Source organism: Amblyraja radiata, chromosome 38 (genome assembly GCF_010909765.2).
Source record: "Amblyraja radiata isolate CabotCenter1 chromosome 38, sAmbRad1.1.pri, whole genome shotgun sequence".
Taxonomy (NCBI): domain Eukaryota; kingdom Metazoa; phylum Chordata; class Chondrichthyes; order Rajiformes; family Rajidae; genus Amblyraja; species Amblyraja radiata.
Genome location: NC_045993.1, coordinates 14,907,120 through 14,933,690, shown reverse-complemented (window position 1 = coordinate 14,933,690; position 26,571 = coordinate 14,907,120). Strand labels below are relative to the sequence as shown.

The following is a 26,571-nucleotide window of genomic DNA, read 5'->3' as shown; positions in this document are numbered from 1 at the left end:
GGGTAACAGACCCAACGGGTCTGCACTTGGTCTAGTAGATGTTTAAAATCCATGCATTGAAGGAAGAATATTTTTCAGCTCATCTGTGGTCCCTAACCCCAACCCTAACCGTAACCAGTTGTCACCCGCAGGACAGCAAACGTCGGCGTGTGACAGGGCACACGACATCATGAGACAGCCAGATGTTGCCCCTGGATTTTGAACATTCCAAAATCCAGAGGTGACAGGTAGTCTCCGCATGTCACTACATGCGTCACCAAGCATCGGGCCGTGTCACGACCCGACCACGATGCAACAACCTCTTTTCAGGCTGTCGCCAAAAATGTCACCCAAGTGGGACAGGCTTTTCACGCTGCAAAACTTGAGAGCAAGGCTCGAGTCCACAGTGCTCGAAGAAACTGTCCAAGCTCGAGCAGGCTCGGGAGAAGCGGCAGCTGAGGTCAGAGTGCGAGCGCCATAATCCGCCTTCACCAACCTGCCGCTTAAGCGGCTCCTTGGGGAGACCTGCTGCTGCTTCTCGTGTCGCTGCTGGCGTGGTTACTTGTGCACCCGGCTGCTTGCATGGCAACTGGTGCTTCCTGGGGGAAAATACTGATTTTCAAAAATCCAGTTTCTGTGTAGTACGTTCTATTGCATTTATGTGAGAAATACAGATTTCCCCAACAAAATACTAATTTTCAGCCATCAAAATACAGAAATGTTCAGTGAAACTTGGCAGCTGTGCAATTATTCACAATCACATTGTGTTCGAGAATTCAAAATGTGATTTGTGATCTTGTTGATGAGTCATCATGGAACTAGAATTTGTTATAATAGTATGACAGTAAAATAGATTAGTTTGAAAGCGGTCATAGTAATGTAAATTTAGTTTGACTTCAATTTTCATGATGGAAATTGAAATCGAATTAAATGTTGTATTCACATCACTATTTCATGTTGAAGTTGATGTGATGTGAAGTTGTTAGGTCAGAAGGACCATTAAAGGTGTACTGCACACACTAACAGAGTCTAACAGTAACAGGCAATCAAATCAACACACAAAACATTTTCTAAAAAAAGGTTTTCTATACTGCAAAAACATACAGTATTTTATTTGCAGTTTTTGCATGCTCCTTTATAACATCTTACATAACATTTTACAACAGTGTATACAACAATGACCCCAATCATCCCATTCCACCCACTCATTACTCTTGACTCAACCAAAATGATTTCTGAAATGTTGGTCATAAATTTGGTGCAACAATAAGGTTAAGAATACACCAGAGAGCTTCTAAAACCCAGAGCATTCAGGACCCTTGAGCAGGCCCTGGAACCTGGACGCAAGGGGCTTCCCGCTTGTGATGTGTGCGGCGTGCACATTATTTCACAAACCTTTTGTAATCCTGTCATGCCACCCTCATTTTTGAAAAGCTTTGACGGGCCTGAGAGTCCCTGCTTTCTCTGCAGTACCTGCCCCTCCACCTATTTATTGTATAATCTGCAAACTTGGCCACAAAGCCTTCAATTCCCTCATCCAAATCATTAATATACGTGAAGAGTAGCAGCTCCAGCACTGAACCCTGCAGAACTCTGCTAGTCACTGGCAGACAACCAGAGAAAGCCCCCTTTATTGCCACTCTTTGTCTTCTGCCATCCAGTCAACCTGCTATCCATGCTAGTATCTGCCCTTTGATTCCATGGGGTCTCATCATCTTAGCAGGCTCTCGTCTTAGCAGATTCTCGATACATGCGACAGTAAAATAAACCATCCTCATATTTAAGCCGTGCACTCTGTATCCACCACATTACACTCATTATTAGTCCGTGCACCCTGTATCCACGGTGTTACACTCATTTGTTTGTGCACTCAGCACCTGCCACACAGCATTCATTCTTAGTCTGTGCATTCAGTTTCCACTACATTATACTCATAGTTAGTCTGTACTCTCATCATCCACCTCACTACTCACATTGTTAGTCCATGCACTCAGCATTCACCACACTTCTCTACTCACTACCCTGATTGATGAAGGCCAATGTACCAAAAGCTCAGTTTTCACCCTATTTATCTGTGATGCCACTTTCAGAGGACAATGAACCCGCACTTCCGGGGGCTTGGCTGTTCACTGAAGTTTTTGCCCTGGTTTAGTTTTCAGTTTTTACAGCGAAGGTCGTAAGTGTTAGGTGAAGAATTAGGCCATTCAGCCCATCAAGTCTATTCTGCCGGTAGGTACACAAAAATGCTGGAGAAACTCAGCGGGTGCAGCAGCATCGATGGAGCGAAGGAAATAGGCAACGTTTCGGGCCGAAACCCTTCTTCAGACTGATGGGGGGTGGGGGGGGGGGCAGGGAGAAGAAAGGAAAAAGGAGGAGGAGGAGCCTGTCTATTCTGCCATTCAATCATGGCTGATCTAACTCTTCCTCCTTACCCCATTCTCCTGCCTACTCTCCATAAGATACAGCGTGGAAACAGGACCTTTGGCCCACTGAGTCCACACTGACCATGGCAGAAGAATGGAATTGAGAGGGAATGATAGATCAGCCATAGCAGATTGAATATCAGAGTTGACCTGAAGGGTCTGTGGCGCTGTGAGGCAGCAGCACTACCCGCTGTGCTGGTTTGATTTGGTTCCAGTCCCAGTCTCACTGCATCCCCTCACTTGGTGTGAGGCACAGACTGAGGTTAACTTTGAGGCAAAGTGGTTGTTGCTGAGTTGACAGTGAGTGATGGGTGAACGGCCTCCTCTCTCCTTGCCCAACACCTGCCATAGATGGGGTAGACAGTCAGAGTATTTATCCCAGGTGTGAATGTCCAACACTAGAGGTGAGAGGGGACAAGTTTCATGGAGATGTGCAGGGCAAGTGCTTTTACACGGAGAGTAGTGGGGGCCTGGAATGCATTGCCAGGGGTGGTGGTAGAGGCAGATATGATAGTGGCGTTTAAGAGGCTTTTAGATGGAAGTGCAGGGAATGGAGGGATATGGATCGTAGACAGGCAGATGAGATCAGTTTAACTTCACATCATGTTCAGCACAGGCATTGTTGGCCGAAGGGCCTGTTCCTGTGCTGTACTCTTCCATGTTCCACGTTAACTGCCCCCTTAGAGGTTTCCCTCAGGCTACTGGAGGTGAAGGTTCACCCTGCCCTCACCCCCTGGGGCATTGTCACGGGACCTGACTGTGCCTCTCATCCCCCAGTGCGGTTCCGGGTGGTGTCATTAGACCAGGACTTCCAGCCGACCCTGGAGAAGGTAAGGTGACCCATCCCCTCCCCATCCCTTCCATCCTCCTGAACAACTCCCGTCCTCTGGACTCTGCCTCACTGGAACCTCCTCCTCCGTGCCCTTCCCGCCTCACAGCTCCCCAGCCCCCACCCCAAATATACCCTTTCCCCACCCAGACCAAATCCCTGGACTCCACCCCCACCCACCACCAAAGTCCCCCCTACCCTGGCCACCTCTGCTTGCGTCTAGCCCCCCCCCACAACGCCCCGACCTCCGCCCTCACCTCCTCGGTCTCTCACTCTCCGCTATTCACAGTCTCCCCCCTCACCTCCCCTACCGCAGCCTCTCCCCCTCTAGCTGCTCCTGCCCCACCCCCCACCACCCCTCCCCCTGACCTGCCCCCTCCCTATTGGTGCAGGAGACTGTTTTAAGGGCTCCCAGCTGTGCTGTGCCCCCACTGACTGCCTTCTCTTTCTCTCCCCAGTACTCGCTGATAACCCTCACGGTGAGTGTCTGTGATGGACTGCGGGGGACGGCAACGCAGGATCGCCCCAGATCCAACCTGGGCTCTGAGCCCATCGGTCCCCACGGCGGAGGCCGGTCCCCACGGCGGAGGCCGGTCCCCACGGCGGAGGCCGGTCCCCACGGCGGAGGCCGGTCCCCAGGGCGGAGGCCGGTCCACATGGCAGAGACAGGTGGACAGTCCCTTGGCGGAGTCCAGAAACCTGGGTGGAGACCCGCCCTACTGCTGGGCTCCTCCACTACACCGATGCAGCTGGGGTAGATACATGGGGGAGGGAGGAGGGGGGGGCAGTGGCCCCTCTGGCGGTACTGAGGGGGGGGGCAGTGGGGGAGTGCAGTCCTCAGGGAGCCCTCCACTTTGGGAGGGGCGGTACAGAGGGACCTCCACACTGTATATTTACAAGAGGAAGTGAGAAAAAGAGAAATAGGCAAACACAGGGAGGGACTGAAAGAGAGAATAAGAGAAATAGAGACTGAGTAAGAAAGAGAGAGGGACTGAGATGGAAAGTGAGGGAGCGGGAGCGAGGGGAGAGGTGCAAGGCAAGGGTAAGAGGGAGGAGTGGGAAGAGGGACGGAGTAAGGGGTGGGAGAGAAGAATAACGAGTGATGAAAGGGGGGAGGATAGTGAGTGACGAGGGAGAGACAAAGAGAGGGAGAGTGAACCGCTGGAGATGTTGTGATCCTCAGGACATTGCGCAGAATCGGATTGGCCAGTGGCTGGACGTGGAAGGCAGGCAGGGGATCATGGATCTCAGCTTCGACCTGATTCCCGACTCCCCGATGGGCTCGTACACGATCCAAGTGCAGAAGTCCAGCGGGAAAGTGACCCACAGCTTCACCGTGGAGGAATACGGTGAGCAATCCCGGCCACAGGATCCAGACATGTCCCTTTCCCCATTCACACCCCCTCCGCACATCCTTGCATTCTGCCGGTACAGGGAAGCAGCAGTGGGATCAATGGCAGGACGTTTGGAATGGACCAGACTGTTACTGTTCATCACCAGGTACTGGTCCCCACCAGAAATGTTGCCTATCTAAGTTCTCCATCGGCTGATGAGGCACTGAGTTATTCCTGTGCAGTGTGTGTATTGTTGCAAACCAGCCTGCAGTTCCATTCCTTCTGTCTACACTTCTTTATCCAGTCGGCTCGATCTCCCTGGATATGATGCAGTTTAACCCTCCAGAGCAACCTTCATGCATAATGTGATCAAATGTCTTGCTGAAACCCAAATCGACAATGTCTGCCGTTCTGCCCTCATCCACCTTTTTGGGTACTTCTTCAAATTCAATCAGATGCACAAAACCACGATAACTATTCCTAATCAGCTCTTTTCTATCCGTGCATCTTATCTCAGAATACTTGTCTCTCTTAAGATTCACTCGCATTTGGAAGTTAACTAGCGATATAGCCAGCACAGCTTTGTATGAGGCAGGTTGTGTCTTACTAACTTGATTGAGTGTTCTGACGGGGTGACAAAGGAAAATGTTCAAGTGAATGTTGTAAACGTGTATTTTAGTAAGGATTTTGATAAAGTGTGCTGATTTTGTAGGCTGATCCAGAAGATTAAGGAGTAAGGGTTTCATGATGACTTGGATTCAGAACGGGCTTATTCATAGCTGACAGAGGGGTAGTGGTTGAAGGCAGATATTCTGGCTGGAGATCTGTGACCAGTGGAGATCCGCAGGGATCTGTGCTGATGTCACCAAAATTTGAGGAGTTACAGACAGTGAGGAAGGCTGTTGGAAGATACAGTGGGATATAGATCAGCTGCAGCAATAGGATACGATACGATAAAACTTTATTCATAACATACAACTAGTAACACAGGCGACTGTTGGCTGGCTGCCGTGTGCACAGCACCTTAACCGGGCCTTAAATGGGTGCAGAAACAAGTACAAGTGTGAATGTTGCACTTTAGGAGGTTGAATGTAAGGGGAAAGTATACAGTTAATGGCATAACCCCGTACAGCATTGATGTCCAAGTCTATAGCTCACTGAAGGTGGCAGCACAAGTAGATAGGGTGATTAAAAAAATGTGCATGGGATGCTTGCCTTCATTGCTATAAGAGTCAGGCAGTCGTGATGCAGCACAATAGGACTTTGCTTAGGCAGCATTTGGAGTATTATGTGCAGCTCTGGTCACCCCTATACAGGAAAGATGTGGAGGCTTTGAAGATGGTGCAGAGGAGGCTTTCCAGAATGCTGCCTGGATTAGAGGGTTTCAGTTATAGCGGCAGGTTGGATAAACTTGGATTGTTTTCTTTGAAGCATCAGAGGCTGAGGCTTGATAGAAGTATATAAAGTTATGAGAGACATAGATAGGGTAGATAGTTAGAACCTATTTCCCAAGGTGGAAATATCCAACAGGGCACAACCATGATGTGAGAGGGGGAAAGTTGAATAAAGAGGTGTGGGACAAGTTTTTTACACACCTACTTGAACATAATAAGCACTGTCCTCAAGACAGCATGTAGGAAAAGACTGCAGATGCTGGATTAAATCGAAGGAAGACACAAAATGCGGGAGTAGCTCAGGCAACATCTCTGGAGGGAAGGAATGGGTGACGTTTAGGGTCGAGACCCTTCTTCAGACCGATGTCAGGGGAGTGGGCGGGACAGAGAGAATGTAGCCATAGACAGTAAGACTGGTGGGAGAACTGGGAAGGGGGAGCGGGGAGGGGATGGAGAGAAAGGGAAAGCAAGGGCTATTTGAAATTAGAGAAGTTAATGTTCATGCTGCTGAGGTGTAAGCTACCCAAGCGAAATATGAGGTGCTGTTCCTCCAATTTGCGCTGGGCCTCACTCTGACAATGGAGGAGGCCCAGGGCAGAAAGATCAAATTGGGAATGGGAGGGGGAATTAAAGTGTTGAGCAACCAGGAGATCAGGTAGGTAAAGGCAGAAATGATCGCCGAGCCTGCGCTTGGTCTCGCCGATGTAGAGAAGTTGACACCTGGAACAGCGGATACAGTAGATGTGGCTGGAGGAGGTGCAAGTGAACTTCTGCTTCACCTGAAAAGACTGTCGGGGTCCTTGGATAGAGTTGAGGAGGGAGGTAAACGGACAGGTGTTGCATCTCCAGCGGTTGCAGGGGAAGGTACCTGGGGTGGGGGTGGTTTGTGTGGGAAGGGACAGTTCAGGAGGTAGCACCGATGCAGTCAATGTAGCAGAGATAGGGCTCTGCTCTCTCTCGTTAAACTGTTTCCATTAATGTACATAGACTATTTCAAGAATCAAGAGTCAAGAGAGTTTTATTGTCATGTGTCCCAGATAGGACAATGAGATTCTTGCTTGCTGCAGCACAACAGAATATGTAAACATAATACAGAACAGGAGATAAAGATTCAGTGTGTCTATATACCATAGACCATATATGTACACAATAAATAAACAAACAAACAGATAAAGTGCAAAAGTAATAATAGACTGTTATTGTTCAGAGCTTGTTTGATGTTGTGTTGATACACTGTGGGGGCCTAACAGTACACTCCCAACAAGGTAGCACCTGTACCCTGGAATATTAAACTGCCAGCCCTGTCCCTCTCTTTGCCAGGTTTCTGTAATGGCTACAAAGTCCCAGTGATGATGGATGCAGATACTATTGTGGCAGTTAAATGGCTTGGAATTATAGGAAATAGAGGGGTATAACCATATAACAATTACAGCACGGAAACAGGCCATCTCGACCCTTCTAGTCCATGCCGAACACGTATTCTCCCCTAGTCCCATCTACCTGCACTCAGACCATAACCCTCCATTCCTTTCCCGTCCATATAACTATCTAATTTATTTTTAAATGATAAAATCGAACCTGCCTCCACCACCTTCACTGGAAGCTCATTCCACACAGCTACCACTCTCTGAGTAAAGAAGTTTCCCCTCATGTTACCCCTAAACTTCTGTCCCTTAATTCTCAAGTCATGTCCCCTTGTTTGAATTTTCCCTACTCTCAGTGGGAAAAGCTTATCCACGTCAATTCTGTCTATCCCTCTCATCATTTTTAAGACCTCTCTCAAGTCCCCCCTTAACCTTCTGCGTTCCAAAGAATAAAGCCCTAACTTATTCAACCTTTCTCTGTAACATAGTTACTGAAACCCAGGCAACATTCTAGTAAATCTCCTCTGTACTCTCTATTTTGTTGACATCCTTCCTATAATTAGGCGACCAAAATTGTACACCATACTCCAGAATTGGCCTCACCAATGCCTTGTACAATTTTAACATTACATCCCAACTTCTATACTCAATGCTCTGATTTATAAAGGCCAGCACACCAAAAGCTTTCTTTACCACCCTATCTACATGAGAATCCACCTTCAGGGAACTGCACAATTATTCCCAGATCCCTCTGTTCAACTGCATTCTTCAATTCCCTACCATTTACCATGTACGTCCTATTTTGATTTGTCCCGCCAAGATGTAGCACCTCACACTTATCAGCATTAAACTCCATCTGCCATCTTTCAGCCCACTTCCAACTGGCATAAATCTCTCTGTAGACTTTGAAAATCTACTTCATTATCCACAACCCCACCTATCTTAGTATCATCTGCATACTTACTAATCCAATTTACCACACCATCATCCAGATCATTGATGTACATGACAAACAACAATGGGCCCAACACAGATCTCTGTGGCACCCCACTAGTCACTGGCCTCCAACCTGACAAACAGCCATCCACCATTACTCTCTGGCATCTCCCATTCAGCCACTGTTGAATCCATCTTGCTACTCCACCATTAATACCCAACAATTGAACCTTCTTAACCAACCTTCCGTGAGGAACCTTGTCAAAGGCCTTACTGAAGTCCATATATACAACATCCACTGCTTTACCCTCATCAATTTCCCGAGTAACCACTTCAAAAAATTCAAGAAGATTAGTCAAACATGACCTTCCAGGCACAAATCCATGTTGACTGTTCCTAATCAGACCCTGTTTATCCAGATGCTTATATATATTATCTCTAAGTATCCTTTCCATTAATTTGCCCACCACTGACGTCAAACTAACAGGTCTATAATTGCTAGGTTTACTCTTAGACCCCTTTTTCAACAATGGAACAACATGCGCAGTACGCCAATCCTCCGGTACTATTCCCGTTTCTAATGACATTTGAAATATTTCTGTCATAGCCCCTGCTATTTCTACACTAACTTCCCTCAATGTCCTAGGGAATATCCTGTCCGGACCTGGAGACTTATCCACTTTAATATTTCTCAAAAGTGTCAGTACTTCCTCTTCTTTGAATCTCATAGTTTCCATAGCTACTCTACTGTTTCCCTTACCTCACATAATTCAATATCCTTCTCCTTGGTGAATACCGAAGAAAATAAATTGTTCAATATCTCCCCCATCTCTTTTGGCTCTGCATATAGCTGTCCACTCTGACTCTCTAATTGACCAATTTTATCCCTCGTTATCCTTTTGCTATTAATATAGCTGTAGAAACCCTTTGGATTTACTTTCACCTTACTTGCCAAAGCAACCTCATATCTTCTTTTAGCTTTTCTAATTTCTTTCTTAAAATTCTTTTTACATTCTTTATACTCCTCAAGCATCTCATTTACTCCATGCTGCCTATAATTATTGTAGATCTCTCTCTTTTTCCGAACCGTGTCCAATTTCCCTTGAAAACCATGGCTCTTTCCAATTCTTACTATTTCCTTTCAACCGAACAGGGACATAAAGATTCTGTACTCTTAAAATTTCACCTTTAAATGTACTCCATTTCTCTTCTACATCCTTCCCATAAAACAAACTGTCCCAATTTACTCCTTTTAAATCCTTTCGCATCTCCTCAAAGTTAGCCTATGATCATGTACAGGCAGATGAGATCAATTTCACTTGGCATCATATTCATCACAAACATTGTGGGCCAATGGGCCCTTTCCTGTGCTGAACTATTCTATACACCACAAATGTTAGGCTCGCTGGTCGATAATTCCTAGGCTTTCACTTGCAGCCCTTCTTAAATAGAGACACAACATTAGCCACCATCCAGTCTTCCGGCACCTCACCCGCATCTGATGATAATTACAATATCTCAGCTGGACACCTATAATTTCTTCTCTAGCTTCTCCCAGTCTCCATGGATGTATCTGATCAGTCCCCGGAGATTTATGTATCCCAGCACCTACTTGAACATAATAAGGACTGTCCTCAAGACAGCATGTAGGAAAGGACTGCAGATGCTGGTTTAAATCGAAGGAAGACACAAAATGCTGGAGTAGCTCAGGCAACATCTCTGGAGGGAAGGAATGGGTGACGTTTAGGGTCGAGACCCTTCTTCAGACCGATGTCAGGGGAGTCGGCGGGACAGAGAGAATGTAGTCGGAGGCAGTAAGACTGGTGGGAGAACTGGGAAGGGGGAGCGGGGAGGGGATGGAGAGAAAGGGAAAGCAAGGACTATTTGAAGTTAGAGAAGTTAATGTTCATGCTGCTGAGGTGTAAGCTACCCAAGCGAAATATGAGGTGCTGTTCCTCCAATTTGCGCTGGGCCTCACTCTGACAATGGAGGAGGCCCAGGGCAGAAAGGTCAAATTGGGAATGGGAGAGGGAGTTAAAGTGCTGAGATCAGGTAGGTTAAGGCGGACTGTGCGGAGGTGCTCAGCGAAATGATCGACGAGCCTGCGCTTGGTCTCGCCGATGTAGAGAAGTTGACACCTGGAACAGCGGATACAGTAGATGTGGTTGGAGGAGGTGCAAGTGAACTTCTGCTTCACCTGAAATGACTGTCGGGGTCCTTGGATAGAGTTGAGGAGGGAGGTAGCACCTGTACCCTGGAATATTAAACTACCAGCCCTGTCCCTCTCTCTGCCGGGTTTCTGTAATGGCTACAAAGTCCCAGTTCCACATGCTTTCAGTTCATGCTCTCAGTTCATCCACCTGACGCGTCAAGCCGCATTTGCAATATTGTGTTCAATGTCCCTTCATGATCATTATGGAGGTGTAATTGTATAAGATCACCCTTCAACCTCCTGCGCTTCAAGGAATAAGGTCCTAGACTGCACAACCTCTCCCTGTAGCTCAGGTCCTCAAGACCTGGCAATATCTTTGTAAATCGTCTCTACATTCTTTCCAGCTTCACAACAGCCTTCCTGACTGAACTGAACATAATAATTGAAATGCAGCATCACCAATGCCTTGTCACCAATAACATAACGTCCTAACGTCTTTCCAGTACTCCGAATGATCCAGGCCAATGTGCCAAAAGCCTCTTGACCACCCTATCTGCTGGTGACATCATTTTCATGGAACAATGTACCTGCAGTCTTAGATCCGTCTGCTCCCTAGGGCTCTACCATTCATTGTCAAGGTCCTGCCTTGGTTTTACTTCCCAGAATGCTGCACCTCACACGCAGCTACATTCAATTCCATTAACCATTCCTCAGCCAAGTTGCCCAACTGATCATGATCCTGCTATAATCTTTTATAAACATCTTCGCAATGTACGATACCAACCACCTTAGTGTCATATGTAAATTTACTAATTATGCTTTGTGTATTCTCATCCAGATCGTTGATATAAACCACAAATAGCAATGGGCCCAGCACTGATCCCTGAGGCACACTACTAGTCCCAGTCCGAAAGTACCATCCAGTCCGAAAAGTAGCCTTCCACCATCACCCATTGCTTCCTTCCATGAAACCAATTCTCTATCCCGTTGACTAGGTCTCCCTGGATCCCATGCAATCTAACCTTCCAGGGCAGCCTATCATGCAGACCCTTCTCAAATGCCTTGCTGATGTCCATATTGACAATGTCTATGGCTGTTCCTTCATCAAACGTTTTGGTTTTATTCTCCAAAAAACTCAATCAGATACATAAGATTCAATCTCCCACACACAAAACTATGCCGACTATCTCTAATCAGCCCCTGTCTATCCAAATACATGTATATCTAATCCCTCAGAATACTCTTCAGTAACTTGCCTCATTGGCCTATAGTTCCCAGGCTTTTCCTTGCAGGCCTTCATAAAAAAAGGCACAAAATTAGCCACCCTCCAGCACCTCACCCTTATCTAATGATGATTCATACATCTTGGAGTCATAAAGTGATACAGTGTGGAAAAAGGGTTGGCCCTTTGGCCCAACTTGCCCACACTGGCCAACATGTCCCAGCTACACTAGTCCCACCTGCCTGCGTTTGGCATATCCCTCCAAACCTATCCTATCCATGTACCTGTCTAACTGTTTCTTAAATGTTGGGATAGTCCCTGCCTCAACTACCTCCTCTGGCAGCTTGTACCACACACCCACCGACCTTTGTGTGAAAAAACTACTCCTCAGATTCCTATTAAGTATTTTCCCATTCACCTTGAACCTATGTCCTCTGGTGCTCGATCCCCCTATCCTGGCAAGAAACTCTGTGAGGATCTACCCGATCTACTCCTATCATAATTTTATACACCTCAAAAAGATCACCCCTCATCTTCCTGCACTGGAAGGAATAGAGTCCCAGCCTATTCAACCTTGCCCTATAACCACTCTAGTCCTGGCAATATCCTCGTAAATCTTCTCTGTACCTTTTCCAGCTTGACAACATCTTTCCTATATCATGGTGCCAAGAATAAACACAATACTATAAATGCGGCCCTGATAGCCTAAGCTCTGAATTTTATAAAAAATGTCCCCACGTTTACACACACTGTATAAGTACGCTTTTACTCAACAGAAACTGCCAGAAACTTTAAACGAATCTACAATAACACTTATACCAAAAACAGATAAGGACCTTGAAGACCCAGGTTCATATAGAGCAATAGCTCTCTTAAATACTGATCAGAAAATATTAACTAAAATTCTAGCACATAGATTAAGTTTAGTGATTAATAAATGAATACACCCTGACCAAACAGGTTTTATTCCAAAACGTTACTCATCTTATAATTTGAGACAATTATTCAATATTATATACTCAAATAGAATTGCTAACGTAGACCTAGCAATCATTTCCTTAGATGCTGAAAAAGCATTTGATCAGGTGGAATGGCGTTATCTATTTTTGGTGATGGAAGTTTTTCAACTAGGCGAGAAGTATTGCACATGGGTTAAGCTTTTATATACTAACCCAACAGCTAGAATATTAACAAACCAAATGTTATCAACTAAATTTATCTAGAGGTTGTAGGCAAGGATGCCCACTATCTCCGTTATTTTTCGCTTTCGCTATTGAACCATTAGCAGAAAGTGTTAGAGCCCATCCAGAAATATACGGGTATAATACTAAAGACACAGTGAATAAAAATTATTTATATGCAGATGATGTATTAATATACATTACAAACCCAGAAACTAGCATTCCAAACAAATTAAATCTAATAACTCAATTCGGTTAGTTCTCGGGATATAGAATTAATTGGAATAAAAGCGAAATCATGCCAATAACGGAACTCAATTTACATACATTGCAACAATCCCCCTTTAAAATAGTAAATGAAAAATTTAAATATCTAGGAATTTATGTGACTAAGACATATACTTCTTTATTTAAATTAAACTTCCCACCTTTACTGAATAAACTACATAAAATTATTCAGTATTGGAAAACACTCCCTGTTTCAATTTTTGGTAGAATTAATGCTCTAAAAATGATATTTCTACCGCAATTATTTAAATTTATTTCTGGGCAGTCAATATTAAAAATATGAACTTCTGGTTGAAAGAAATGGACCAGCAACCAGACTGGTTAAAGATGGAAAAGGAAGACTGCTTGCCTATTGAAATTGGCTCGATTCTGTTTGCTCCCATAAAATTGAACAAAAAAACCTATAGTGTAAACCCTATAATATATAGTGGTATACAAATTTGGAAACAATTAAAAAAGACTTTAAAATTAGATAATTAATCACTCTTTCTTCCCATTGTAAACAATCCTTTTTAAACTCTCTGTGTTGGATAAAGGTTTTACACAATGGAAATATTATGGAATTAAAAAGATGGGACATCACTATAGGAAAGACACTTTTCTTTAATTTCAGGAGTTACAACAGATTTATGGACTACACTCAAATAACTTTTTCAGATATTTACAACTTAGAGATTATGTTAAATCAAATACACAAGATTATAGAACTAAAGAACCAGAAACTCTTGATGAATGTTTGAAGAAACATCCTAATACAGATAAATTAATATCTCATATTTATAATACCCTCTTAGAGAGTGAGGTCCTGCCGACGGAATCATATAGACAAACATGGGAAAATGAATTAGGCCAACCTATAACAAAAGATATTTGGGACGAAAGTCTACAACGTCATCAATGCTCGTTAAATGCCAGACATTCTTTAAAACAATTTAAAGTATTACATAGACTACATTACTCTAAAACAAAATTAACTAGAATATTCCCACATATCTCTCCTATTTGTGATAAATGTCAGCACTTAGAGGCTAACTTAACTCATACCTTTGTAAATTGTATAAAAATCAAAAATTTCTGGACGGATATTTTTAGAATAATTTCTGAAGTTGTCAACACCCAATTGGATCCCGACTAAAAACAAATAATATTAGGAATATCAGAACAAAGCTTAAAACTTACAACAAGTCAAAGAAAATTTCTTGATTATAGTATAATAACTGGAAAAAATTAATATTGAAAATTTGGAAAGGTCCTATAGCCCCCACAATTAAAATGTGGATTATGGAAATGTCGGAGACCTTACATTTGGAAAGAACTAGACTTGTCTTAATTGACAAACAAGAATTATTTGTTAGAATATGGTCTCCATTTATTGACTTTTTAAAAGGGTAAATTGGTCCAGCACGGGAATCTGACTGAAGCTCGCTCAGGATTAGATGAATAGTTATGCTTTATAACCTACGGACCTATCTCCAAAGCTGTATTATTGGTAAATTACTCCTTTCTTCTTTATCGTGCCTTTTTTCCCCCCTCACTTTCTATCTATAAAAAAACCCAAATAGAAGCTGAGTTAATATACAACTGATAAAGGAGGACCACTATTATTTTGATAGCTGAACTCCCACCTATTAACAATGTATGATTGATATACAAGAAATGTTTTATCATGATATGCACATGCTTCTAATAAAAATATTATTTAAAAAATAAAAATAAATAAATAAATGCGGCCTCACCAACCTGAAATCCCACCTTCTTTACTCTTTACTCTGACAGGCGCAGGCAATTGACCACACTGTCTACCTGCAACTCCACCTTCAAAGAACCATGCACATGCACTCCTAGATCCCTCTGCTTTACAAGACTCCCCAGAGCCTGACCATTCACTGTGTAGGTCCTGCCCATGTTAGACTTCCCAAAATGCAAACCTCATATTTCTCTGTATTAAATTCCATCAAACATCCCACAAGCCATTTGGCCAAATGATCAAGATCCTGCTGCAATTTTTCACCACCAACTTCACTATCTGCAAAACTACCCATCTTTGTATCATCTGCAAACTTGTTAATCTTGCCATGAATGTTCTCATACAAATCATTGATTTAAATTAGCCAGTTCTCTTACAATTTCTTCTCTAGCTTCCCAGTGTCCTCGGATCACAGTGTCCTTGACCACCTTCATATGCCTTTGTATGTACAACACCTCGACCATAATACTGTCTGTCCTCAAGACTCTTCCATGAACTGTCCCAAGTTTCCCAGTCGTCAAGTCTTTCTCCACATAAAAAAAGAGGAGAAATACTCATTGAGGACCTTGCCCATCTTGTGATATGATCACACAGAGATGATCGCTTTGGCTTCTAAGGGGCTCTATTCTCTGGTTATCCTCTTTCCGTAATGTACATAAACTATTTGAGGGCGTACAGTACATTCCCAACAAGGTGATCATCGTCTGAAGAAGCATCTCGACCCGAAACGTCACCCATTCCCTTTTATCCAGAGATGCTGCCTGTCCCGCTGAGTTATTCCAGCATTTTGTGTCTATCCCTTTAGTATAAACTAGCGTCTGCAGTTCCTTCCTACACCTCCCTTTTTTCTTTTTCATCTGATTGAGGACTTTGCCCATTGCCGCGGCTCCACACAGAGATGGCTGCTTTGTTTTCTGAGGGGCCCCATTCTCTCTCTTTCCCTCCAAAGGAGATATATTCTTTTTGAATTTCCCTTAATATTTTCTGCCAGAGTTATGTCCCACCTTTTCTTTGCCCTTCTAATTTCCTGAAATATGCTCCTCAGTTCCAGAAACTCCTCCAAGGATACACGATCCCAGCTGCCTACACCACTCCCGTCTCCTTTTTCCAGATGAGAGCCTCAATTCCTCTTGTCATCCAAGCTTCCTTACTCCCACTTGCCTCGCTCTTCAATCTAATAAAAACATGCATGTCCTGAACTCTTGATATACACTTATAAAACAAAGTATTTCACTTTCCCGATGCTCTCTTGCCCGTACACATCTTTCCAATGAACTTCAGCAGGTTTCTGTCGAATACCATCAAAGCTGGCCTTGCCCCAATTCAGATTTTTAACTCGTGGGCCCGCCCTGTCTTTATCCATGATTAATATCCCTGACTTTGCCATCCTTTCCCCCCTCCTTACTGGAACATGTCAGTCCTGAACTTTAAATGACCCATCAATGACTCCCACATGTCAGAAGTGGACTTGCCCAATAACAACTACCTTTCCTGAGACAGCATGAACTGTAGATACCATCTATGAACTATGACCTGTCTTGGTTACACGACGGAATTTGTTTTTTTTGCCCCCATAATGGAGTTTTCATCATTTTTTTGTTTATAAGGTCCGATCCGACTGAGTGACCTCCTCTTGCCCTGTATCCCAGGAGGGGGGATTGGGGAAGGCGGACAGAGTTCCCAGGTGGAAGGAGGAACGGGAGGAGAGTTTGGGTCGTGGGCTGTTGTAGGGACTGTGGTGGATGAGTGAATGGGTGTCGGGGAGCCGGAGCGGTACAGGAAGTCTGCAGGGAGGGAGGGAGGAGTGTGCAGGAACTGGGAGGGCGGTGGGTGGGGGAACGCATTGGGGAGGGGATGCAGCTTCATTGACCTTCTCCCTCTGTCTTGCAGTGCTGCCCAAGTTTGAACTGAAGGTTCATCTTCCCGAACAAATCACCATCCTAGACAAAACGATTCCCATCAAAGTGTGTGGCAGGTAAACAGGAGACTGCTTTCAATTCTGAGCTGCAATTTAGTCAGCTGAGGTGTGTGAGGGGGCAGTGCAGAATGGAGCCTCACTCTGTGTCTGATCACAGGAGTGTGTGATGGGATGTTGCAGAGGGAGCAACTAAGACTTTAGTTCCCTCTCCAGGGAAGTCGGGAGGGAGGCTTTTGCGGGCACGGAATAAAGGGGCTGTCCCATTGCGGTGACCTAATGAGTTTGCCCTCGACTCAAACTTGCAGCATGGTCGATACGAGGTCCTAGGAGGTCTTTGTAACTCTCCTTTATGTTCAAGAGTAGTCCCCGCGTACTCGAGGCCTCAGCTAGGTCGCGACGTATTTTTCTTTTTTTTTTTTTTTTTTTTTTTTTTTATTATTTTATTTTATTAGAAGTAAGTACAGTCATATGGCACCAAAGTGCCTAATATATATTTTCATAATACATTTTATGTACAACTTCTTTTTTTTTTTTTTTGTTACACTGAAAAAAGATTAGAATAAGAAAAAGAAGTTAGATAGTAAAGGATAGAAAGATGTGAAATATATAGTGTGTGAAAAAAGAAAACGAGTAAATGAAAAAAGTTGAGAGAGAGAATAGAGAGAAGAAAAGAAAAAAAAAAAAAAAAAAAAGAGGAGATCATTATTTATAGTCTTGACCAACCCTCGTCCAGTCCTGAAACAGTTATTTTTTACAATTGTGTTGCACCATATGATTCCAAAAAAACGACGAATGGAGACCAACTCGTTATGAATTGGTCTGATTTATCCATTAGGAGGAATCGCATTTCCTCAAGATGAGCGGTGTCCAACATACTTGCAATCCACATTTTAAGCGTTGGTATTGATGTACCTTTCCAAAATTTAAGAATTAATTTTTTTGCTATTATTAAACCATAGTTAAGGAATAGATTTTGAGATGTGTTCAATTTATTCCCATCTTCCATTACGCCAAATATAATCATTTCAGTATTAGGTTCCATTCTTGTCTTGAATAATTTTGTAAATATTTCAAAAATATCATTCCAGAATCTATAAAGTTTTATGCAGGAGACTAAGGAGTGTGTTATAGTTGCCTTTTGGGCTAGACATTTATCACAAGTGGCGGATATATTTGGATAAAATTTGTTCAATCTTGTTTTTGAGTAATATAATCTATGTACAATTTTAAATTGAATTAAATTATGTCTTACATTAATTGAACATTTGTGAATATATATCAGGTATTTTTCCCATTTAACCTTCGTAATTTTTATCATTAGTTCCCGTTCCCACTCTTCTCTAAGTACCTCTGTCGATGGTAGGTCTATATTTAGAATACTATTATATAAATATGATATTAATTTTTGTGAGTCAGCTTCAATATTCATTGCCTCTTCCAATAAGTCAGGAGTTACTTTTTGATATCCTTGTATATATTTTTTCACAAAATCGCAAATCTGAAGATATTTAAAATATTGGTTGTTTTTCAATTTAAATTTTAATTGTAATTGTTGGAATGATAGTAAGTTTCCCATTTCATACATATCCCCGATCCTTCTAATTCCGAGACTTTCCCATTGGTTATATGTCTTATCAATAAGAGATGGTTTAAATAAAGGGTTATTCGCTATTGGCATTAACAGTGATAGATTTCTTAATTTTAAAGATAATTTTATTTGTTTCCAAATTCTTATTGTACCATATATAATTGGGTTCTTCTTATATATTGTGTTATTCAGTTTTTTTGGGGAGAAGAGGATCGTTCCTATATTACTAGGATGGCAATCCTCCTTCTCCATTTTTATCCATTCTGTCTGTTGGGTAGCACTATCCAACCAATAAATCATATTCTTAATATGCACTGCCCAGTAATAATACATAAAATTCGGAAGTGAAAGTCCCCCGACCTCTTTTGGTTTACATAAATGTTTTTTTGTGATTCTATGTGATCTATAGTCCCAAATATAATTAGTAATATTAGAGTCTAATTTTTAAAAAAGTATTTTGGTATATATACCGGTATAGATTGAAATAGGTATAATAATTGTGGTAGGAAGATCATTTTTATTGCATTTATTCTACCTAATAATGATAAGGGAAGTGTTTTCCAAAATTTAATCAACGTATTAAGTTTATTTAATAAAGGCATGAAATTAGCATTGAATAATGCTTTATATTTTCTAGTAATCTGAATACCCAAATATTTAAATTTTTCTGTTGCGATTTTAAAGGGGAACTTCAGTAAGTGTGTAGGTTCTTGAGGTTTTAATGTCATGATTTCACTTTTATTCCAGTTTATTCTATATCCAGAAAAAGACCCAAATTCCTCTATTAAGTTTAATAAATTTGGTATGCTCGTTTGTGACTTTGTAATATATAAAAGTATATCGTCTGCATATAATGAGATTTTATTCTTTGTGTCTCTGGTATTATAGCCCTGAATATTCGGATGAATTCTTATACTTTCAGCCAGGGGTTCTATCATAAGGGCAAATAGCAGGGGTGATAGTGCACATCCCTGCCTATTACCCCTTGATAGTTGAAATTTTTGAGATAACATGTTATTAGTTAAAATTCTTGCCATCGGTTTATCATATAATAATTTTACCCATCTTATAAAATTCTCTCCCATATTAAATTTTTGTAGTACTTTATATAAGTATTGCCACTCTACCTGATCAAATGCTTTCTCTGCATCCAAAGAAATAATTGATATATCTTCTTCCTCTACTTTATGCGAGTACATTATATTAAACAGACGTCTCAGATTATTAAATGAGTGTCTTTTAGGTATAAACCCCGTTTGATCAGGGTTTATCAATTTACTAATATATTTGCTTAATCTTCTTGATAAAATCTTTGCTAAAATTTTCTGATCTGTATTTAAAAGTGATATAGCTCTGTACGAGCCCGGATCTTCTAAATCTTTATCTTTTTTTGGAATAAGTGTAATAGTTGATTCTGTTAGTGTTTCAGGTAGTTTGTTTTCTTTAAAAGCATGGGAGTATAAATTAAATAAATAAGGGGCTGTCCCATTGCGGTGACCTAATGAGTTTGCCCTCGACTCAAACTTGCAGCATGGTCGATACGAGGTCCTAGGAGGTCTTTGTAACTCTCCTTTATGTTCAAGAGTAGTCCCCGCGTACTCGAGGCCTCAGCTAGGTCGCGACGTATTTTTCAACACGTTGAAAAATGCCCGCGAGTAAAGAAAGGTCGCCATGAAAAAAATCAATACCTTTTTTACTCATAGGTTTAGTCGAAGTAGGTTATAGTAGGTCGGCATGTTATTCGTAGGTAATCGAGGGTAGTCAAATGTAATTGAAGGTAGTCAAATGTAGTTGTAGATAGTCTTCAACATAGTCGAAGGGAGGTCGAAGGAGGTCTTCTACATTGTCGAAGGAGGTCGTCAACATGACATTTTTTCAAACTCTCCTAAACTCTTCTAAACTCACCAATTAGGTCGCCTAAGTGGGACAGCCCCTTTACTGCCGCTCCTATGACTCTCGAAGAGACACAGTCAAATTCCTCACAAATTGAATAAATATTTTTTTAAAAGAAAGCCTCTGAAGTCTGGTGATAATTCTCGCTCCCGCTCGACTTTGTTCCCCCTCCACAACAACTCCTTTGGAAATTCCGCTTCAAATCCTCCATCATCAGTACAGCTCCTCCTGTCTGTCTGTGTGATGGGACAGGGTAGAGGGAGCTTCTCTCCTGTCTGATGCCGGGAGTGTGACAGGGACGGGGTAGAGGCTCCCTGTCAATGACCGGTGCTGTGAATGTTTTGCAGATACACCTATGGTAAACCCATGCGGGGAGATGTTAACGGCACTGTTTGCCTGCAACCAGTTTACTTCCACCGTTCTCAGAGTAACTGTCACATCGTGACGGGCAAGGTCAGTACCTGCTATTGGTTTATTATTGTCACGTGTACCATGTTTTGTGTGTGTACTGTCCAGTCAAATCATGCTGAGATGCTGGAAGGCTGGAGAGTGGTAAATTACTGGAGAAGATTCTGAGGGATAAGATATACATGCATTTTGTATAAATTGGGGCTGCTGAGAATTTTCCAGCATCTGCAGTTCTTTCTTAAACATAGACGTTGGTTAGTTTGTTTGCAGGTGACACCAAGGAGTGAAAGTAGAAGAGAGGAAGGGTGGGTGAGCTGGGAGGAACTACAGATGCTGGTTTCAACTGAAGAGAGACACATAAAGCTGGAGTAACGGTGGGTTAGCCAGCATCTCTGGAGGAAAGGAATCGGTATAGTTTCAGGTTGAGTCCCTTCTTCAGACTGAGAGTCAGAAGAAATAGTACAGAGAGATATAGCTTAGGATAAATGAATGGAAGATATGCAAAAAGCAACGATAATGAAAAGGTGTTCAGCCAGTGAAACTCAACAGGACGGCAGTGAAACAAGTACGAGGACTAGGGAGGGACGGAGAGAGAGTGGATGCCAGGGTTACATGAAGTTGGAGAAATCAATATTGATACCACTGGGTTGTAAAGGTGCCCAAGCGAAATATGAAGCGCTGCTCCTCCAATTTATTTACAGACAGTGAAAATCAACTCTGTCACACACACAGGTACAGGGAGGGGGTGGGGGCGGGACAGGAGGATGTGGATGAGGTTCCCAGCCCAGATCTTGCCCATGGGTCTCACTCTCCCCTCTCACACCCTCAGACGGATACAGACGGCTGCTTCTCCAGGGATCTGTCCACGGACACCTTCCGGATCAGGACCAACTGGCACTCTGGGAACATCCACGCACACTTCGTAGTGACTGAGAAGGGGACAGGTGAGACTGTGCCGAACTCTCCTTCATCCCTGTCTCCATCAGCCCATTCATCCCCCTCCGTCCCTCCCTCCGCTCCCTCTCTCTCTCTCTCCCTCCTCTCCCTCTCGCTCTCCCTCCTCTCCCTCACTCTCTCCCTCTTCCTCTCTCTCCCTCTTCCTCTCCCTCTCTCTCTCTCCCTCTCTCCCCCTCCGTGCCCCTCGTCCTCCCTCTGTCCCTCTCTGTCCCCTTCTCCCTCCGTCCCTCTCTCCCTCCCTACGTCCCTCCCTCTCCCCCTCATGACGGTGTTTGACACCACCCACAGGGATAACGAGGGAAGGTTCGGGCAGCTGCCAGGTATCGTCAGAGGTCACCAAGATCAGTTTTGAGGAGGTGGAAAACTACTACAAGACCGGGGTCCCATACACAGGAAAGGTACGGTGTAATGATATGTGGTACACCCCTACAGGATGTGAAACCACACAGACACAGACACAGACACAGACACAGACACAGACACAGACACAGACACAGACACAGACACAGACACAGACACACACACAGACACACACACACACACACACACACACACACACACACACACACACACAAACAAACACACAACCACACACACACACACACAAACACACACACTGTGATACAGACGGTGAGATACACCCCAACATGGGAGGCACAGGGGAAACTCACCGATAGTCATCACTCTGCTTGTAACGTCTCCTCGTCAGAGGCCCCATCACATTTCTCGTGTCTGATCGACAGGTGAAGGTGAAATATGCCACCCGCCGCCCGTTTGCAAACGCACGGATATATTTGTTCAATTCCCAATATCCGGGGGCACAGCAAGTTGTTACGGACGAGAGAGGAATGGCCACGTTCACCTTCAACACCTCCACCTGGGACCTGCAGCCCGTGCAACTCATGGTGAGTCTGGACCAGGGTCCGTCTGCAAGGGCAGCCACATTCTCTCTCTCACTATCACTCCATCTCTCTCTCCCTCTCCCACTATCACTCTCTCTCACTATCTCTCGCTCGCTTTCTCTCTAAATATCTCCCACTCTCCCTCTGCATCCCTCTCTCCCTCCCTTTCTTAATCCATTCCTCGCTCTCCCCTCCCTCTCTACCCTCTCCCCTCTCTCGCCCCTCCTTCCTCTCTCCCACTCCCCCTCTCCTCACCCACTCTCTCCCCCTCCCGCCCTCCTCCACCCTCTCCCACTCTCTCCCCCATCTTCTCTCCCACTCCCTCCCGCTCCCCCTCCCTCTCCCACTCCCTCCCCCTCCTACCCTCTCTCTCCCCCTCCCCCTCCCTCTCCCACTCTCTCACCCTCTCTCCCTCCCCCACCCTCTCTCCCTCCCACCCTCTCTCTCTCCCTCCCCCTCTCTCTCCCTACCTCTCTCTCTCTCCCTCTGGGCTACATTTTCCTGTCCCACTCCCGGGATAATTCTCTCTCCTCTCCGGGCAGTTCTGGGATAATGTCTCCATCTGCTCCTCACAGGCCATTTACCAGCTGCCCCCTGAGGAATTCCACCACACAGCCAGCATTCCCAGTCATGCTCCCGCCCGCCATTCAGTCAAACCCTTCTACTCCAGATCGGGCAGCTTCATCTCCATCGGCAAGGTCGGCAGCGAGATGCAGTGCGATTCCCAGCTGGACCTGCCCATCACCTATGTGTTCCCGAACCTTCCGCAGGGAGCTCCTCTCCACCTCGACCTCTTCCACCTGGTGAGTCGACCTGTGGATGCCGGATCCACCGGAATGTTCTACCGTCGCCTCCCTCAACCCCCCCATCCCACCCACCCTCACCCCCCCCCCCCATCCCACCCACCCTCACCCCCCCCCCCCCCCTTATCCCACCCTCCCTCACCCACCCTGTTCCTCCTTCACCCTATCCCTCCACTCCCTCATCTCTCCCCTCCCAGCCCTCCCTCACCCCCATCCCTCCCAACCCGCATGCATGGAGCACTCAGCCCCTCGAACAGCCCCTCTAACCTCCGCACCACTTCCGGTCCTCAACAACCGGTTTTAAACTGCAGAGGCAGGGGGCGGGAAGTCGTAGAAACACAGAAACATGGAAAATAGATGCAGGAGGAAGCCATTCGGCCCTTCGAGCCAGCACCGCCATTCATTGTGATCATGGCTGATCGTCCCCTATCAATAACCTTGCCTGCCTTCTCCCCATATCCCTTGACTCCACTAGCCCCTAGAGCTCTATCTAACTCTCTTAAATCCATCCAGTGATTTGGCCTCCACTGCCCTCTGTGACAGGGAATTCCATAAATTCACAACTCTCTGGGTGAAAAGATTTTTCTCACCTCAGTCTTAAATGACCTCCCCTTTATTCTAAGACTGTGGCCCCTGGTTCTAGACTCGCCCAACATTGGGAACATTTTTCCATCATCTAGCTTATCCAGTCCTTTTATAATTTTATATGTTTCTATAAGAACCACCCCCTCATCCTTCTAAACTCCAGTGAATACAAGCCTAGTCTTTTCAATCTTTCCTCATATGACAGTCCCGCCATCCCAGGGATCAATCTTGTGAACCTACGCTGCACTGCCTCAATCACAAGGATGTCCTTCCTCAAATTAGGAGACCAAAACAGTATGCAATACTCCAGATGTGGTCTCACCGGGGCTTTTTCAACTGCAGAAGAACCTCTTTACTCCTATACTGAAATCCTCTTGTTATGAAGGCCAACATTCCATTAGCTTTCTTCACTGCCTGCTGTACCTGTAAGCCAACTTTTAGTGATCGGTGTACAAGGACGCCCAGGTCTCGCTGCACCCCCCCCCCTTACTTAACCTAACCCCATTGAGATAATAATCTGCCCCTCGTAACATCGTCTTCACAGTTCACACTGCCACCCAGCTTTGTGTCATCCGCAAACTTGCTAGTGTTGCTCCTAATTCCCTCTTCCAAATCATTAATATATATGGTAAACAGTTGCGGACCCAACATCGAGCCTTGTGGCACTCCACTCGCCACTGCCTGCCATTCTGAAAAGGACCCGTTCACTCCTACTCTTTGCTTCCAGTCTGACAACCAATTTTCTATCCATGTCAACACCCTACCCCCAATACCATGTGCTCTAATTTTAGTCACCAATCACCCATGCGGGACCTTATCAAAGGCTTTCTGAAAGTCTAGATACACTACATCCACTGGCTCCCCTTCATCCATTTTACTTGTCACGTCCTCAAAATATTCCAGAAGATTAGTCAAGCATGATTTTCCTGTCATAAATCCATGTTGACTTGGACTAATCCTTTTACTGCTATCCAAATGCCCCATTATTACCTCTTTAATAATTGACCAGCATCTTTCCCACCACCGAAGTCAGGCTAACTAGTCTGTAATTCCACGTTTTCTCTCTCGCTCCTTTCTTGAAAAGTGGGATAACATTAGCTATCCTCCAATCCACAGGAACTGATCCTGAATCTATAGAACATTGGAAAATGATCACCAATGCATCCACTATTTCTAGAGCCACCTCCCTGAGAACCCTGGGATGCAAACCATCAGGCCCAGGGGATTTATCATCCTTCAGTCCCTTTAGCCTACCCAATACTATTTCTCGCCTAAACAAATTTATTTCAGTTCCTCTACCCCCTTAGATCCTCTGTCCTCCAGTACATCTGGGAGATTGTTTGTGTCTTCCTTATTGAAGACAGATCCGAAGTACCTATTCAACTCTTCTGCCATTTCCTTGTTGCCCATAATAATTTCACCCGTGTCTGCCTTCAAGGGACCCACATTTGACTTTGCTACTCTTTTTCCCTTAACATATCTAAAGAAGCTTTTACTGTCCTTCTTTATATTCCTGGCCAGCTTCCCTTTGTACTTCATCTTTTCAGCCCGTATTGCCCGTTTTGTTTCCTTCTGTTGTCCTATGAAAGTTTCACAATCCTCTGGCTTCCGGCTACTCTTTACTGTGTTATACATCTTTTCTTTTTAGTTTTATTCTATCCCTGACTACTCTTGTCAGCCACAGTTGCTTCCTACTCCCCTTAGAATTTTTCTTCCTTTTTGGAATGAAATGATCCTGCGTCTTCCGGATTATGCCCAGAAATTCCTGCCATTGCTATTCCACCGTCATTCCTGCAAGGATCCCTTTCCAGTCGACCTTGGCCATATCCCCTCTCATGCCTTCATAGTCCCCTTTGTTCAACTGCATCACTGCTACTTCCGATTTAACGTTCTCCTTCTCAAATTGCAAATTAAAACTAATCATGTTATGATCACAACCTCCAAGTGGTTCCTTTACCTCGAGTCTAGAGTGGATAAGGGAGAAGTGGCTGTGTTACATCTGGACTTTCAGAAGGCTTTCGAGAAGGTCCAACATAAGAGATTAGTATGCAAACTTAAAGCGCACGGTATTGGGGGTTCAGTATTGATGTGGATAGAGAACTGGCTGGCAGACAGGAAGCAAAGTGTAGGAGTAAACGGGTCCTTTTCACAATGGCAGGCAGTGACTAGTGGGGTACCGCAAGGCTCAGTGTTGGGACCCCAGCTATTTACAATATATATTAATGATCTGGATGAGGGAATTGAATGCAACAACTCCATGTTTGCGGATGACACGAAGCTGGGGGGCAGTGTTAGCTGTGAGGAGGATGCTAGGAAGCTGCAAGGTGACTTGGATAGGTTGGGTGAGTGGGCAAATGCATGGCAGATGCAGTATAATGTGGATAAATGTGAGGTTATCCACTTTGGTGGCAAAAACAGGAAAGCAGACTATTATCTGAATGGTGGTCGATTAGGAAAAGGGGAGATGCAACGAGACCTGAGTGTCATGGTACACCAGTGATTGAAAGTAGGCATGCAGGTGCAGCAGGCAGTGAAGAAAGCAAATGGTATGTCAGCATTCATAGCAAAAGGATTTGAGTATAAGAGCAGGGAGGTTCTACTGCAGTTGTGCAGGGTCTTGGTGAGACCACACCTGGTGTATTGCGTACAGTTTTGGTCTCCTAATCTG

General features: G+C 44.3%; 1 protein-coding gene across 1 annotated transcript in view; it reads left to right on the top strand.

Moving 5' to 3' along the window:
* The first annotated feature begins 3,161 nt into the window (after nucleotides 1-3,161).
* The window catches only part of LOC116966846 (alpha-2-macroglobulin-like), a 111,449-nt gene continuing 88,039 nt past the window's right edge, over nucleotides 3,162-26,571 (top strand). Inside the window, exons 1-9 of the mRNA XM_033013186.1 lie at nucleotides 3,162-3,232; nucleotides 3,690-3,710; nucleotides 4,415-4,580; nucleotides 16,740-16,824; nucleotides 20,596-20,701; nucleotides 21,486-21,600; nucleotides 21,902-22,011; nucleotides 22,357-22,518; nucleotides 23,091-23,318. Of these exons, the coding sequence (XP_032869077.1) occupies nucleotides 4,472-4,580; nucleotides 16,740-16,824; nucleotides 20,596-20,701; nucleotides 21,486-21,600; nucleotides 21,902-22,011; nucleotides 22,357-22,518; nucleotides 23,091-23,318 (915 nt within the window). The 5' untranslated portion in view covers nucleotides 3,162-3,232; nucleotides 3,690-3,710; nucleotides 4,415-4,471. The remainder of the gene's footprint in view (nucleotides 3,233-3,689; nucleotides 3,711-4,414; nucleotides 4,581-16,739; nucleotides 16,825-20,595; nucleotides 20,702-21,485; nucleotides 21,601-21,901; nucleotides 22,012-22,356; nucleotides 22,519-23,090; nucleotides 23,319-26,571) is intronic.